Here is a 17089-nt window from a genome sequence, read left to right as displayed (position 1 = left end):
GTCTTTCCACCTCGGAGGAAACTACTACACCGAGTCGGCATCTGGGTTGCCACGTTGGGGGGGACGGACAAGCAGACAGGTCCGTGTTGCCAGATGTGCGCCAGAAACAGGCAACCACCTTCATGAAAACAAAAAAAACGCCGAAGGGGTCCGCGATGTTTCACGGGGGTCCGCGATGTTTCGCGGGGGTCCCAAGACTCCCAGGGGGTCCATGGGCTTTTAAAAAAAAAAAAATCTTTTAAAAAATGTTGTACCCCCAAACGATGTTTTTTTTCGGCCGAACTTCTAGTGGTATACATTTTATAAGTCCACAACGGCTGATCTATGATGTCAGTCTGCTGGTTGGTTCTCTGGATGAAACCGTGGTTTATTAGTTTAGTTAAGTATTAGTTTAGTATTCAGTATCCCACTGTGACGCACTTTACAACCTTTGTTGTCGTTTTAGATGCCATATAGATAAACTTTACTTACTTATTTACATAATAGTATAGTCAGGGATAACCAGGATAACAAAATGACTCAAGTGGCTGCTTCTCACCTTTGTCACCTGTCTGTGACTGTCAGGTAGCACCCATCATCATCACATCACGTGTAAGCATGTGTTTGTATGTATTAACCCTTTAAGACCTAAGGCCGATTCTACACATGTCTTTAGTTTTTTTTAAAACGTATGTTGCTATAATATCAGTGGTTCTCAAACTTTTTCATGTCAAGGAACCCCTAATAAAAGAAATCTAAAATGACACAGATGCGTTTCCGGTCTTAATGGATTAACTGTGTATGAGACTATGGGTGTGTTTGCATGTGAAATTGTGCATTCCTTACACCGTCTCTCACCCCCAGAGAGAGACAGAGAAAGGGAAGAAGGGTGTGTGTGTGTGTGTGTGTGTGTGTGTGTGTGTGTGTGTGTGTGTGTGTGTGTGTGTGTGTGTGTGTGTCTGTGTGTGCATGTCCGTGTGAGTGCGAGTGTGAGAAAGAGAGAGACGTCTTCAGGCTGAATAACTAACGTCAATTACCAACGTCACTTCTCCAGATGACTAGGAGTCATGAGCTTCACAACAAAAGCTGTTTATACTGTATCTGTGTAATTTGTCCGTGTCTGTGTCCAATAATCACGAGTGTAACCAAATTAAAACCAAATCCAAGTTCAAAAAGAAAAGAAAATCACAAATACGCACAGCAACACGACATGATCAAAATGCCCGAAAACACAAACCCACCTTCCCTGCCCAGCCGCTGATGTTTAACCACATTAACTCAAGCTCACAACTCATGTCACAATGCGATGGATTGTGAACTTGTAGATCGGCCATTTTCACTCGCTGCCTGCCTACCTTCCTTTCTTTCTTCCTTCCTCCCTTCTATCTATCCATCCATCCATCCATCCATCCATCCATCCATTGTGGTGTCTAACCTGTGAGCCCTGGCCAGGCAGTTGTTGAGTGTGTTAAAAGCAGAGATAAGGGGGAGAGGACGGCCATCTATCACCCAACGCTGACAGCCCAGCACGCCGTCTGTCTCTGGGGCCAGTGCGCTGGCACGCTCCCCTGCTGCTCCTCCCCTCTCCTCCTCTCTCCTCTACCCTGTCGCCCTTCTCTCCTCTCCTCAGCTCTCTCGCTGTCGGTTCCATCAATGGCTACCCACCCCCCATCGCACACACACACGCCCCCCCGCCATGCTATGTCACTTCATTAGAAGTGTGGATGGGTGACCTTGCACTCTCTCTCTTTTTTCCTTACAGCTACACACACACACTTCTAGCTGTCCCTATTTCCCTCATCACTCTTCCTCTCTTCTTCTTCCTCCTCCTCCTCCTCCGCCAGCCGGCCAGCGGATGCCCTTCATTCTTCTTTCCCTCTCTCTCCCACTCTCTCTCCATCATCTGTGCCCACTCTTTTTCTACTTTCTCATTTACGTTCCTTCCATCCTCCTGCCCTCATTGCTCTCCTTCATTATCAGACGATGTGACAACTGCCCCCGCTGTGCCACCCAGGTTATATATAGCCAACAGAGGGTGAGGGTGGTGAGAGTTGGGCTGGCGCTTCCCCTAACATTGAACACACACACACACACACACACACACGCAGCACAACTTTGAAGTCATACTAATGCAGTGCGCTCACCTCTCTGATGTGTACCGTTGAACTGTTGCATAAGAGTTGAGTAAGCAGTCCTTTTATGTGAGCCGCAGTGTGTGTGTGTGTGTGTGTGTGTGTGTGTGTGTGTGTGTGTGTGTGTGTGTGTGTGTGTGTGTGTGTGTTATGAATGCCTACCTGTCTCTCAGACATCACATAAAGGAAGGCGCGGTCCAGGGAGAAGGCCATGTCTCGGAGGATAAGGCTGCCATCCTTGATGACAGATATGGTCTCATACTGGACACCACCGTATGGAGGCCCGTCCACGCGGATCTGAGGAGCACAGAGGAATAGACACATGCTGTCAGTACAGAAGTACAGAATGAGGAGCATACTGTAAGATACAGCATAAAAAAAGATGATTGGGAAAACAGATAAAGCTGGCTCCAGACCAATCCAAATCGGCCCGACTTTGGGCCGATTTGGCTTCGGGAAGCGTCGGCCAGTCGGTTAGGGGTCCGTCGGCCAGTCGGTTAGGGGTCCGTCGGGACCTTTTCGGCCGACCCAGAGCCGACCGAACATGTTCAGCTTTTTAGCCGACTGGCAGAGCAGTGGCAGTGACAACAAAGGGCTGTCGGTGTTGCCAGATTATGTGAGAGAAACAAGCGACCATGTCTATGAAAACCTACATTCACTGTTTCTCGTTGTTGCTCCCAGAGAGAGAGAGAGAGAGAGATTGATTGATTTGACCTAGTTTTGCGCAGTTTTGGTGCGCAGCACAACCCTCGTTTAAGTGAATTGCTTTCACCTGCTGCTGCTGTGTGGAGCGCAGTGGTGGAAAAAGTACTCAAATGTTTTACTTAAGTAAAAGTATCAATACTGCAATGTAGAAGTACTCCGTTACAAGTAAAAGTCCCGAATTAAAAATGTACTTGAGTGAAAGTACAAAAGTATTGGTATCAAAATGTACTTAAAGTACCAAAAGTAAAAGTACTCAAATGTTTGAAAATAGCAGATCTACAAGCTCACAACGCGTCGCTTCGCGACGCGTTGTGAGCTTGTAGATCGGCTATTTTCAAATAGCCTAGGTATAAAATAGAGCTAAAGTGGTTACTGTATGTTTTATAATGTAATAATTTATATCTGCAAAGTAACTAATAACTAAAGTTTTCAAATAATTGTAGTGGAGTAAAAGTAGAATATTTTCCTCAGAGATGTATGGAGTAGAAGTAAAAGTACTGAAAATTAGAAATACTCCAGTAAAGTAAAAAATCCTCAAAAGTGTACTTAAGTACAGTACTTGAGTAAATGTACTTAGTTACTTTACACCACTGGCGGAGTGTGCGCTACAGGGCATATCTCCAAGCCAGGGTGACCTACCCAGGCTCATGAAATTCATATGCAGGCATAGTAGCCAATTAGAATGAAATCCGCAAAAACGGACTCATATACTGATACAGAACCATATATTGGCTATTATATTATGGCTGTCGGGTGGAAATCTTGTATGTTCCTTTTTTATTATTATTTAAAAACAATTTAAAATCGTGAAAATAGCCAATCTACAAGCTGTAATTATTAATAATTAAGAAATACTATATTTTAAAGAGTGAAAAATCAACTAAAGTCATTATTAGTGCAAGTTCATTCACATTTCATTTGAATGAAAATAACTTGTGGGTAAAATACATTCTGTGAATCTAATGTGATTAATTTGACCCCTACTTCAGTCAGTGAAGTCCAGGGCTGAATGTGACATATTGAGACCTATATAACTAAATATTGGTCATTTGCCAACACATTATTTTGTGAAATAAATGGGTTATATTTCACAGATAGTTATACTATTCTTATAATATATTAAAATACAATGATCCTTAACCTTCAAGTTAAATGCATTATTTCCGTGGACTTAAAAATCATTTTTGGACTTAAAAATCATTATTATTTTTTTGGATGGCCTTCCTGCCCTGGCAGGAAGACCGGGCAGGGCCTTTGTGCCCTCCAAAAAATTACAACACCAAAGGCCAAGTGGCCTTGCCCCTAAAATGACGAAATTCCAGGCTTGAATGCAATAGATGTACTCTGAGTCTGTTACAAGTAAAAGTCCAGAATTCAACATTTACTTGAGTAAAAGTACTAAAGTATTGGTATAAAAATTTACTTAAAGTACCAAAAGTAAAAGTACAAAAATGTTTGAAAATAGCAGATCTACAAGCTCAGAACGCGTGCATCGCAACACGTTGTGAGCTTGTAGATCTGCTATTTTCAAATAGCTTATAGGTATAAAATAGGGCTAAAGTGGTTAATGTATGTTTCATAATGATTTATATCTGCAAAGTAACTAGTAACTAAACATTTCAAATAATTGTTGTGGAGTACAAGTATAGACAATTGGAAATACTCCAGTAAAGTAAAAGTACCTCAAAATTGTACTTAAGTACAGTACTTGAGTAAATGTACTAGTTACTTACACCACTGCACGTCAGTGAAGAAAAAACGCTGGGAACATCCCTAAGTGGCTTTGCAGGGAAACAAGCCCAAAGTCGCTTATAATAAGCAGACCTGGCAACGCTGGCACGCTAAAAGTCAAATTAGCACATGAATGGCCAGTCGGCTGACAGACTTAAATGGTAACTTTTGCCAACCGAATACCAGTCTGTTGCAGTCTGGAGTAGTCTGCAATAGTCTGGACGAGTCTGTTTGGTGCGGAGTTGCCTTAAGACACCAGACCTGGGTCTGTTTTTCTTTTTTAGTGTGGTGTTTTTGTCCTGCTTGGAAAATTAAGATAGGTCACAGCGGTTTCACTTTCAGTCAAGATTTATTGCAGGAAACAAATCCTCCCCCCCATTCATCTGGAACCCTGAGCAGGATAAAAGCAATTTCTAAGAATTATTTGCAAAAACACCATTTGACCCAGGCCTGTTTAAACGGCGTACATCTATTTAACTCTCCCATTTCACCCACAAGTGATGGATACCCTCATTAAATCTTTGAACTTGAAGCCAAGACCACCGAGCTAAAACAGTTAAAAAAAAGAAGAAGTAAAACACTCCCTACACTTTATATGATGCATACGACCTCCCTGACCCATGACAGCTCTCCTTCTCGTCTTTATGCAGGTATGGTATGCATCCTTAAAGGGAAACGTTGCAGATTTTTTCCCATTGTTCTGACGTGGGATCATACAAATAGTGTGGGGGAAAAATACCCCATAACTTCTGTGTTTTTCTCAGTGGAATGCGGAACAGTATGCCCAATGCCAAACATGCTGATTCGCATAACGGCCTTTGACGTCATAGGGTGTACACTTCCACAATTCACTGAGAAAAACACAGAAGACAGGGTATTTTTCCCCAAACTATGATCTCAAGTGAGAACAATGGGATTTAGGTTCAAAACGGGCAACGTTTCCCTTTAATGTCGGCCACACGCATAACCAGGACAGTAAATCTGTAGAGGGGGCACACAACTTAATGCAGGTGTGAGAGATGCCGTTGTCCCATTATGTCACCACAGGCCCTCCCTTCCACACACGTGTGGGATGATGCCTCTATCATCTGGCCATCCCTCCCTCCATCTCTCCACCCATGCATCCATCCCTCCCTCCCTCCCCCCTCCCTCCTTCCTTCCACCCACCCATTCATCCGTCTGTTCAGCCAGTGACAGCACCAAAGAGCAGCCCTAGATTCGCTATATACCAGGGGAAAGTCAAGGTCGTGTGTCTATCAAAAGAAGATCTACTGGGAGTGTGCGTGCATGTGTGTGTGTGTGTGTGTGTGTGTGTGTGTGTGTGTGTGTGTGTGCGCGTGTGCGACTCAATGTATGCAAGTAAATGTGTGCGACAACTTTCAGCACATGCGCGCGGGTCTTTGCGCATGCGTCAAGCTGTTTGGACAGCGTTGCGGGATAAAGGTGAAGTGAGTTCACGCAGAAAGGCCCTCTGGAGCTTCAAAGCTACTGTTTTGCTGCCAAGACCCTGACAGTGGGCAGCACGGCCCTCAAGCAAACTTAAGCCCGATTCATACCTGGTTGTGCACCGAAAATAGCTGCTCTACAAGCTCACAACATGTCACGCTACGACGCGTTGTGAGCTTGACGATCTGGCATTTTCGGGGCGCAACCAAGCATAAATCAGGCAATACAGAGGAGAGGACATGTGAAAACCATTATGCAGGACGGAAAAGCGAGAGAGACAAGCTGCGGGGGGGAAGGGGGGGGGGGGGGGGTCAATGTCAGCCTCCGTCTGGTTACTGACACTGCAGTGCGGAGGGAGACCTATAAACAAACATGCGCGCCCATAAAGCATGTCGGCAATCGGCCAGACCAGATGCACGCACTGCGCTGTTCAGTGCAATGTGTGCTTGTATTATACTGAGTGTCTGTACGGTTATGTGTGTGTCCTTTTGTGCATGCCTGTGTGTCTTCATGTGCATGCCTGTGTGTGTGTGTGTGTGTGTGTGTGTGTGTGTGTGTGTGTGTGTGTGTGTGTGTGTGTGTGTGTGTGTGTGTGTGTGTGTGTGTGTGTGTGTGTGTGTCCATAGGGACAATGTGTCATGGTGTGATATGTGTCCTAGCAGGGCAGCCAGATAACCTGACCTTCCCCCTTGCAGGCCTGCACTTCATCTGAATCAGATCGCTATCACGCACACTCACAAACATAACTGCCACCCAGGGGCCTCTGAACTGAAACACACACACATCCAGCCTTTGAGAGGGGGCCAGTTCATCATGTTTTATTTTTTTGTTTCAGCTTAGTAACACATTTGACCCTTAAAAAGAAACACCCCAAAACAACCACACACGCACACACAAACACAGGTAAATACATTTGATCTGAGGCTAGGATAAACACAGTTTTAAGAGATACATTCTTTTTTTCTACAGTACACTCTCACTACGTCTCTCAAAACCCAAGATAATGGAATCAACATTAATGACCCTATCTCCCCCACACCAGCACACACACACACACACAAGCATCCAGCTGCTTTCCATATTAAGGAGATGCTTGCAACAGAAGCCGAAAAACTCTGCAAGCACACACCCGCACACATTCATGAGGAGGAAGAGGATTGTGTGCGTGCGAGGCGGGGTAGTTGAACATCTCCCAGGGCTCTGTGAAGTATTTCGCCAGCTTGGCTTTGGGTGGGCGAGTGAGAGAGAGAGGGAGAGAGAGAGAGAGAGAGAGAGAGAGAGAGAGAGAGAGAGAGAGAGAGAGAGAGAGAGAGAGAGAGAGAGAGAGAGAGAGAGAGAGAGAGGCAAGAAAGATGAGAAAAAAAAGAAAACCTCAGGCAAGTAAAAAGGAGAAAATCAAAGCTTCAGATTCGGATACCTCTTGGACCAAGAACTGTTCAGTAAAAAAACAAAAAACAAAACAAACTTCACACCATGCTCTCTCAATCGCTCCCACACTTACACAGCAAACAGCCGGCGGCGTCTCGCACCACAAAAAGAATTCACCTTGGCTTCGAAACATCCATTTCCTCGGTGTCGTCTTATTTCAACCCTTAGCCCGCCCTATCAAACACTCGCACTTATAGGTCCCCCCTTTGTGCCTCCATCTGACCCTGCATTATTTATCAGGCTGACGGGGGAGTGGGGTGGGGGGAAGCTGCTAACAGGTTGGATTCCTAACCTCGGGCCCCTTGGAGAGTATTACTGCCCCTCTATTTCAGGAGGACCCCACCCGAGGAGCCTCGGAGAGCTGTCCTTGCCTTGGCCTGGTCTAAACATGCCGCCCCCCCCCCCCCACCCCCACCCACTCCCATTTCAACACCACAGCCATTAGCTATACCTCCCCTCTGTCTCACCAGCAGCTCCCAGGGAGCTGAAAGTGAGGAAAGTGAGGGAGGGGAGAAAGGGGAAGATGGATGATCTTGTTGAAATACTTCAGGGCCACAAGTCCCGCTGTACTTACTGTTCCAGAGGAAAATCAGATATACCTTGAACCTGGGAAAAGCTGATGAGGAACAAACAGGATTCGGATTCAAATTCACAACGCACCACTTTCACTCGGACGAAGACTGGAGAAGACCTTCCTGATTTCAGCCAGGGTTTTGAAGAAAAAAATAAGAAAAAGGAAAAACTTAGAAAACCCAACCATGGCATAGTATCTTCTACTGAAGATGGAGCCTCTTTATCAACCGCAACATGCTGTCAGAGTCTGCAATAGTGCCATGCATGGGAAAAACTCAGTCAAGAACCTGAGTAAGTCCTCTACCTCATGTTCTACGTGCACTATCTGCATGTAGCAGTAGTGAGGGATCAGGGGTGGCGGTGGAGCAAGGTGGGGAGGGAGGTAGGGTACCACAACAGGGGCTTCCGAGGCTGCCCTCTGCTTCTTAGCTACGCCAATAGGAAGGTTTTGATCAGAGCCTGTAAGCACCCAGGAAAACATATTTGAAGATTGACCAAATGGCCGATTCAAATTGCCCCTCTATTTTCCTCTCTCTCTCTCTCTCTCTCTCGCTCTCTCTCCATTGGTTCCTCTGGTTTGGAAGATTGTGCAAGGGAACAGATCCCCAGAGAATCCGTGTGTCTGTGTGAAGCAATTTGCAGAGTGAAAGTGCAGAATAAATCCAGGGCAAAAGTGTGACGAATGTGTGTATGCAGTGTTATTATGGATGCTGCAGCCTGAAGAAAGAAAACCAAGGGGCCAAAATTACAGTTGAGTCTATAAATGTACACGGTTATGCAACATGTGCGACATGTAAAAACACTGTAGAATTGTTAAATATGTGTGGTAGTAGTACTAATGCTACAGTAGTAACAGTACTGTATGTGTACAGTTTGTGAACGAGGCTGCATCACAGTGCAGGAACACACTATACAGGAACATTTTGTATGGCATCGTACCCACATTGACAAACTGCCTGCTTGTGGGCATACAGATCTTTGGCCAAAGGGAAATACCGATCATTATAAATATAAATACTTCCAACTATAAGTCAACGGTGGTTCAAAAGAACAATATTGGTGTGACTAAAAGATTGACTGAAAATGACATACTGTGTGACTACGTCATATTATGACTCTCTCAAAAAGACACCTATTAATACTGTAGGCACAGCTGTAAACTATTACCTGAGCACTGTTTGCCTTGCAGATTTGGAATCGTGCAATTTAACAACCCAAGCCTTGAGGGATGTTAGTGCGTCTCCAACAGGAGCGGTGCCAACACCAATACAGACGCCCGCGAGATTGAACATTATTCTACCACCACACCTTGGCTGGTGGAGATGGTAACCTACACACTGGAACTTTTTGACCACCCCAGGGTAGAGCACATAACAACAACACCTTGCTCTAGAATAGGATTACGGCAAATGCTACCAACATCTTACTCTGAAAATAGAATACAGGATCTGCTGTGACAAAAACTTGAACAATCTTGACACGCAGAGAGAGAGCGAGAGAGAGAGAGAGAGGTTGAGAGAGAGAGAGAGAGAGAGAGGGGAAGAAACACAGAGACAGAGTGAGTGGGACAGTGAGAGGAAGTTTAACTTCATAAGTGAGATATCTGGGGGTCTATCTCGTCTATCTGCACTAATCCAGTTCAACAGGCTCGGGTGTTGCAGAGATAGGCGTTGCCTTTATCTGCTTGATCCCACACACTGGATTAGACTGAACAAAGTGCAGCCAGACACATACTCCCTCTCTCCCTCTCAGTATCACGGCGCGCTGACTGAGGGCGGACAGGACAATGAAAATGTTCTGGAGTCGAGCAGGATCGTACTGATGGAATGGGACAACATGGCCATGATAAGCTTCTACCATCCACTCTAATTCAGGTGACGCAGGGCCAATCTTGATCTGAGAGTCAAAATGGAGCCAAATGGACCCATACGAATTGGTGGATGACCCGTACAGGGTGGATTTGGGTAAATCTTGACACTGCACTCGCTTAACCCTTTAAGACCTGAGGCGATTCTTAAAAAAAACTGTTTTTGGAAAAAAAAAAAAAAAATTTTTTTTCAAGATTTTTCAAAAATGGCAGATCTACAAGCTCATAGCGCGGCACAGCTTGTATATCTGCTATTTTTTTTACATTTAGATCTAATGTTTAGATCTTAGGTCTGTCAGCTAAGGGCCCAAAGTTGACAAACTACACATGGAGCCAATCCAGCGCTGAAGCTCACCCTGTACTGTTGCACCATCCATGGTTCGACAAACTTTGGGCATGTCATTATAGACGAAAATGTTCACAAATGTTTCTAAAATAGCAGATCTACAAGCTCACAAGATGTAAATGATGCGACACATTGTGAGCTTGTACAGCAGCTATTTTTGCTATTCGGCGTATGACAAAGTATACAGTCAAGTCAAGTCAAGATCTTTTACGAGATGTAATGTACAAATTCATGTGTCGATTAGAAGAGTCTGACAACTGTGTTATGGTTATTTTAATCAACCCTGCGAAGAGTTCAAATCGGTTCTCTTCTATGATGTGGAGACATTGGTGCAACAGCCTCTACAGACTGTGAGCATCTTATGTGGACTGGCTGTAGGTTGAACAGATTGTTATGCCTTTTTTATTAATTTTTATTGTTAGTTTATATTTGGTATGTGACATGGACCTTGAGTCTGCAATAAAGATGTAATTGAATTTAATAGGGCTTAAGTGGTGAAGCCGTCACTACAGCATGCAGCTGTGCGTGCGTGTGTGTGTGCTTGCACGTGTGTGCATTTGTATTAATCATGACGGTGTGAGAGGAGGGTGCCACCTGTGTGTGAAGGTGTGCTGACAACTCACACCAGAAATGGATGACTGATACGCAGCCTAGGCATGAAGTCAGCCCCTTGTGCGATGGTGGATCGGGAGGGGTGGGGGTTTGTGGGTAATGTGTCAGGGTCAGGTGTCCTGGTAGTGTGTTTCACTCTGGAGGGAAATTCATCACCCGCACTTCAGGAGTGAGGCTGCGGTGCAGAAAGTGCACCGTCTGGGATATGAAAAAACAACAACCACGTCATTCTAATTTCCTCTCTCCTCTTTGGTGAGAGCAAGCGCAAAGGGCACACATGTACACACATGTGGGTACGTACAGTTTACCTACGCACACACACACACACCCAGTCACTGTATGCTCCGTAGCATGCGGCGGAACACTTTGTTCCAGCCAGGCTTAGGCTACACAGCGAAATCCTGAGTGTTCATTTTATCCTGAGTGTAAAAATCTCCTCACATGCATGTTTGCGTGTCTTGGAAACCCAGCTTGAAATGTAGCAGGCTGCTATAGTATTCCTTCACTCATGGTGGAGTATGTGCAACTACTGAGCTATCCCTCTCTCTCTCTCTCTCTCTGTCGCGACACAACCGCAGAAAACCACAGCACCTCTCTCTGCCTCGATAACACATCTAATCCATCACCTGTGTCAGGCTGAAGAATTCTGGTGTCAGCAGTGGAGCGGCATGTGGAAATTTGCTGTGTGTGTGTGTGTGTGTGTGTGTGTGTGTGCGTGTGTGTGTGTATGTGTTGGCTCTCCTCAGCCCAGCGCACGGCCTGTTTTGTTCCTGTTTTTGTTCTACACTATAAGCTCCCATAAGGCATATGTTAGCCCACCTGGCTATACGCACCACACATCACTTCCCATCCCACTGATACACACACGGAGGAGAGGAGAGGGGAGGATAGGAGAGATCTAGACAAGGAAAGACAGGGGGGGGGGGGGAGAGAGAGAGCGAGAGAGAGAGAGAGAGAGAGAGAGAGAGAGAAAATCATGAGAGAGGCTGTTCTGTTCACATAAACAAAAGCGCAATACTCTTCCTTACCTGGTCGCAATGGTGGCACTATATCTGCCAAGATGGGCCGTGGAGTGAGTCAATATACAAGACAATTACTTTATATTTTTGGCCAGGCTCCATAAAGTTTATTGATCTGCCTCTCCACTCTATGCTGAAAGCAGTTAACCCTCTCCTCGCAAACATCTATTCTAATCACTTGGTTTGATGGGGAGAGAATTCCAAGTTATTGAGCCTGACAAATCACTACTGATATACATTCGAATGACCGCCCCTTCCGCCATATTGATCGCCACTGAATATTGAGGGTCAAACATCAAATATTGCATTGGATCGACTCCCTGTCAACCTTCAACAGCCAATTCCACAACAGTTGCCTCTGTAATAGCGCTATCCGAGGCGCATTCAATTGCGTTTCCTGTGTTAATATATCCATTTGTAACTCAAGAGAGTGTACAAATGTAACCAGATGGACCCTTACGGTTCCATTTGGTTACATTTTTACACTCTCTGAGTTACATTAATGTGAGTTATGTGTCCTCAGCTACATAACTCACAACCCCAAGCATGATTATATCAGCAATTTTCCCCCTTATGTTTGCCCCTCAGCACAAATAGAAACCAGAGACGGTGGTCTGCGTAAAGGGGGCCTGTGGTGGGACGAGATCAGGCTTCCACCATAATCAGCGCAAACACACATTAAGTCCAGCGGCACAATGCGAGGCCTATATTTAGCCTCACATTATGATTCTGAACAGGGGCCAGCTTGGCTGCCAGTGGACGCAGGCCAGGAGGGTTCAGTGAGAGCACGGGCTGAGGGATGCGGTGGGAACACTTTTTCTGCTTAGCCCTCAAAAATGAACTCGCCAACAAGGAGAGGACATTGCGCCCACTCATGTGGCGCTTGGATAGTTTGGAGAGAAAAAAACAAAAAGAGCAGTATTTGTGGTTAAAAAAAAAGTACAAAAACTAAATAGCTGACATTGCAATAAGTCCACCTCTGTTGGCCCCAACCTTAGAGATGTCCCTTTAGAGACAGAGCAGAGGGAGAATGAGATTGAGCGAGATACCATAGAGCGAAAAAGAGGTGCGCTGAGGTGAGCCAAAGAAGATAAAAAAGTATATGGAAAATGGGGGGGAGAGTGTTCAAAAGAGTGGAAATGGAAGGTGCAGAGGGGAGATGAATATATAACTGTGGGTACTGCGGAGACTGTTACACAGCACATCAGGGGGTGTCATAGTGCAGTGACATGGCAGCCTTCCCTCTGATGACAACTAATCAACTGCTGACAACATTCTCAACATGCTCATCCCTCAGGATGAAAAGGGCACCATAGCTGCATTCACGGTGAATTACCCAAACCGAAAGAGCAATGATTCACCAGACGGACACACATACACATGTAAACACACGCACAAAACACTGAAGTGGCTGTCAATTATCAAACTGGAGGAATGCGCAGTGGTGGATAGTAACTAAATACATTTACTCAAGTACTGTACTTCAAGTACACTTTTGGACTTTAATATTTGCATTGTGAGCTTGTAGATCCCCTATTATTATTATTTTTACATTTGAGTAGTTATTTAAGCTGTACTGTAACTTTTCTTTGTGAATAAAGTGTTATTTTGTCCAATCTCTATGGTAGAGTATATTAATAGAATATTTGGTCTTCCTGTTCTTCTATTGAGACATTTAGATCCTGTGTCTGGTTTGACACGACCTAGTTACGAGTGGTACAGCCTGAAGGTCAAAATAAAATGTACCCCTTAAGCAAGCAAGCAGGTTGGGTACCGACGGCCGTGTGGTTAAGGCGCATACCACTTATAGGCTCTAATGCAGCCTGACAGCGAGCCGCAGGTTCAATTCCCAAGCCTGACGACTTTTGCTGCGTGTCACTCCCAGTCACTCCCCCTTTGTTCTCCACTGTACTATTCAAATAAGGCAGAAAGCCTATTTTTTTTATCTCACTGGTAATAATTGTGCTACTTGTGCAGGAGACCCAGGTTTGAATCCGGGGTAGAAAATGAAAGTTACAGAGTGCAGCCTTAAAGGAGTAGTTCGCCCCAAAAAATTGCTTATTTTCTATCAATTACACACCCCATGAAGCCTTGAATTCATGGATTGGTTTTTGTCGCATTTCTAAGCCAATAATTTGATGACCGGCGGAGACTCAATGGAGACTCTTTGAGTCTGACTCCGCCAGTCATCAAATTATTGGCTTAGGAATGCGACAAAAACCAAAGAATCTCCATGAATTCAAGACTTCATGGGGTGTGTAATTGATGGAAAATACGATTTTTTGGGGGTGAACTACTCCTTTAAGTACATGCCAATTACAGGCCTTTTAATGTTAACACATTGACTGCCAGAGTTTATTCATAATGTACTCACCCCTGTGCCAGCAATTTGCGTGTTTTTTAATTTTTTTGTTTTGTAATTTTTCATTCAAATACATTCTCTGATTGTGTTGTCAAGCACCTACGATTGTTCCACCAGTAGAGAGCAGCACATCCAAACATTGATCACCTCGCTCACCCCCTCCCAAACAGGCCCACGTCATATCCGGTCATTCAAAGGATGTGACGTTTTCGACAATTCCCGGCCCGCTGATCGGCCTGAAAACGACGTGATACACTACGGCGATGACTGTCACCCGGACCAAAGAAAATAGAAGTTGAGCAGTCCGTTTGTCTTTTATACCGTGTGAAAAACCGTGTTTTTCCTTATTCTGGCCGAAAATCACCGGAGAAAAACAACGTGACCCGGAAATGAATTTTTTTTTTTACATCCGGCTCCGGGTGAGTGTGACGTAAGTGGAAAACGAAAGTGTTGATGAGAAATAAACACAGCCGTGCGATCACAGATTAAACAATGAAAATTCAAAAGAACGTGTCAACCCGTTCTTAGGAATCCTGGCACTCAAGCGATGGATTTGAAAGAACGTGTTGACGCGATCTTGGCACTGTATGTGTTAACATTGTATTTTTATATTGTGGTATTGCTACTTTTACTTAAGTACTTCTTCCACCACTGAATACGCATGTCCACATTCACAGAAACATGGATACAAACAAACAGACGCTCTCACAAAACACAGCAGCGTAAGATAAGTATTATATGTATAGCACCAAAAGAGGTTCCCCTCTGATTATGTGCCAAATATTTTTTTTGTTCAGTGTGTATATGTTTTCAAAACAAATTGCAACTATTTAAAGATCCATTAATGAGACCTTCCAGATGAACACCTCGTCTCTGGGAAAACAAGTAATTGTTTTCCTCCCAAAGATGTCTATCTCACTGTTATGACATGTTTAGTGAAAGAAGATGAAAACGATATGGTAAGTGGGTTCAAAACCATCAATGGGAAAAATATAATAGGGATGTAAAATAGAGAAAACAGAGAGTGGAAAGCAATGCAATCGAGAGACGCAACTCAAACCACTGAACCACAAAGACACACGATGATGATTACACCGCGTTGCGTGGAAGGAACTTCAAAAAGGTCTGAAACGCCAGAAAATAATCGTCTTCCTATTTTACACCCAAGGCAAATCTTGTTTAAAGTAGATCATAACGATACATGAATCAAGAATAAAGTGGCTCAGAGGAAGGTTCAGGTGAGGGGCAAATTAGCTGAAACGGTTTCAATTTCTCCCACTGGAGCGGGGAGGCTTTAAATGTGGGACAGGATTGGCAGGTAGAAGTGAGACATTAGGAAATTAGAGCCAGCAGGATCCACACCACACTTAACACATTCCATGCCAGAGTTTAATCTCATAATGTACTCACCAGTGCCAGCGTTTTATTGTTGTTTTTTTGTTTTTTTCATGTCGCCACAGACCTCGCTAAATAAGTTAAAAGTGCGCGTTCATTTGGTTCTAAACACACAGCGGATCTGTGAGAAACGGCCAGCGAAAACAGTTTCCAAATGCGAGCCGCCATCTTGAAGATACAGCCGATCAACGCTAAACAGTGATCAGCGAGGAGAAAAACAACAACCGAGAAAATCGAGTTTTAAACAGGATCCCAGACAGGAAGCGGATACGATCGAAAAAAACGGAACCCGAATAATTCCGTTTCCGACCGGAAACCGGAAACGGAAATGGATCAAAAAAATTCGGAAAGTGCACCTGGGGCAATTTCAATGGGAATCGGCGGTTCGCGTAGATCTACGCGACTGGCACGCTGCGGCTTTAAATAGGTTCGCGTAGATCTACGCGACTGGCATTCAATGTGTTAAGAGCAGAGAAACACCTCAATGAAACCTGCGTGTTGTCGTGTTTGTGATGTATACAAGCTCGAGTCACCTCCCTATACGTTCCATGCTGTGATGATGCCATTGTGGTCTATTTGCTACACAACTCTGAGAGTTTACCAATGCAACCAAATGGACCCCTAGGTGTCTATATTTGTTAAAATGTGTACAGTCTCAGAGTTGCCGATGGTAAATTTAACAGAGGATTTTACTGTGTATGTGGCCTCATATTAATGAATGGATTACATTGCTATGAGGCTCTGACAGTCTACTACGCTGTCTTCATCAGGGTCACATTAATGCACCTCCTCTGAGACACGTGCTGCTGCGCCTATTAAAGGGTGACAGCGGGCCACCTAATGAGGGATGTGTGCCTCACGAGGCCGGAGAGGACGGTTAGGAACAGAGGGAAGGGACTGAGAGCAAAAGATTGGAAATATGGCAAGGGCAATTTCTGGAAAGAGAAACGAGAGCATGGGCAGAGGCGAAAGCAGAGGAAAGTGTCACACGAGAGGACGTACGGAGTACGGACAGACAGAGAAAGAGGTACATTTTAAAACGTCAGCGCAAGGGGGGGCGGTAGCTACCTTAGGGGCTGGAGGTGCACATTTAACTCTGAGAAGGTTTTACTATAAGGTTAATCATCTCAAGGAGTGACACACCAAAGAGGCAAGAGGAAGGGGCCTGAGCCACACGACCACCACAACACACCACATCCTCCAAAATACAGATCGTTCTACAGGGGGCTTAACCTCCCATTGCTAGGATTCGGGAGGCCCCAGGGTCATTACATCTGTTTCGCTGGGTTTTCACACTGAGAGAGAGAGTGAGGACACAGTGAGCTGGGGACATCATCGCTGTGAACTTTAACCTCGGCCACCCACCAGCATAGGGATTGGTGGAGCAGCAGAAAGTGGGGTGTGTTATTAAGGACAGCGGCTAGTCAAACAGTCTGCTGTAGAGAGACAGTGGTGTAGGGGGTGTTGGGGGTGGCCGGGGTGTCTGACCCCATT

At 44.9% G+C, this 17089-nt stretch overlaps 1 protein-coding gene across 2 annotated transcripts in view; it reads right to left on the bottom strand.

Moving 5' to 3' along the window:
* Positions 1-17089, bottom strand: part of plxna2 (plexin A2) — a 231624-nt gene that overhangs the window by 134512 nt on the left and 80023 nt on the right. For both annotated transcript variants that reach the window (XM_080445644.1, XM_080445645.1), the window contains one exon: positions 2274-2408. In XM_080445644.1, the coding sequence (XP_080301770.1) occupies positions 2274-2408 (135 nt within the window). The remainder of the gene's footprint in view (positions 1-2273; positions 2409-17089) is intronic.

This window comes from Gymnoscopelus braueri, assembly GCF_963280865.1.
Source record: "Gymnoscopelus braueri genome assembly, chromosome: 12".
NCBI classification, from domain to species: Eukaryota; Metazoa; Chordata; class Actinopteri; order Myctophiformes; family Myctophidae; genus Gymnoscopelus; species Gymnoscopelus braueri.
This window is presented reverse-complemented; position numbering and strand designations above follow the sequence as displayed.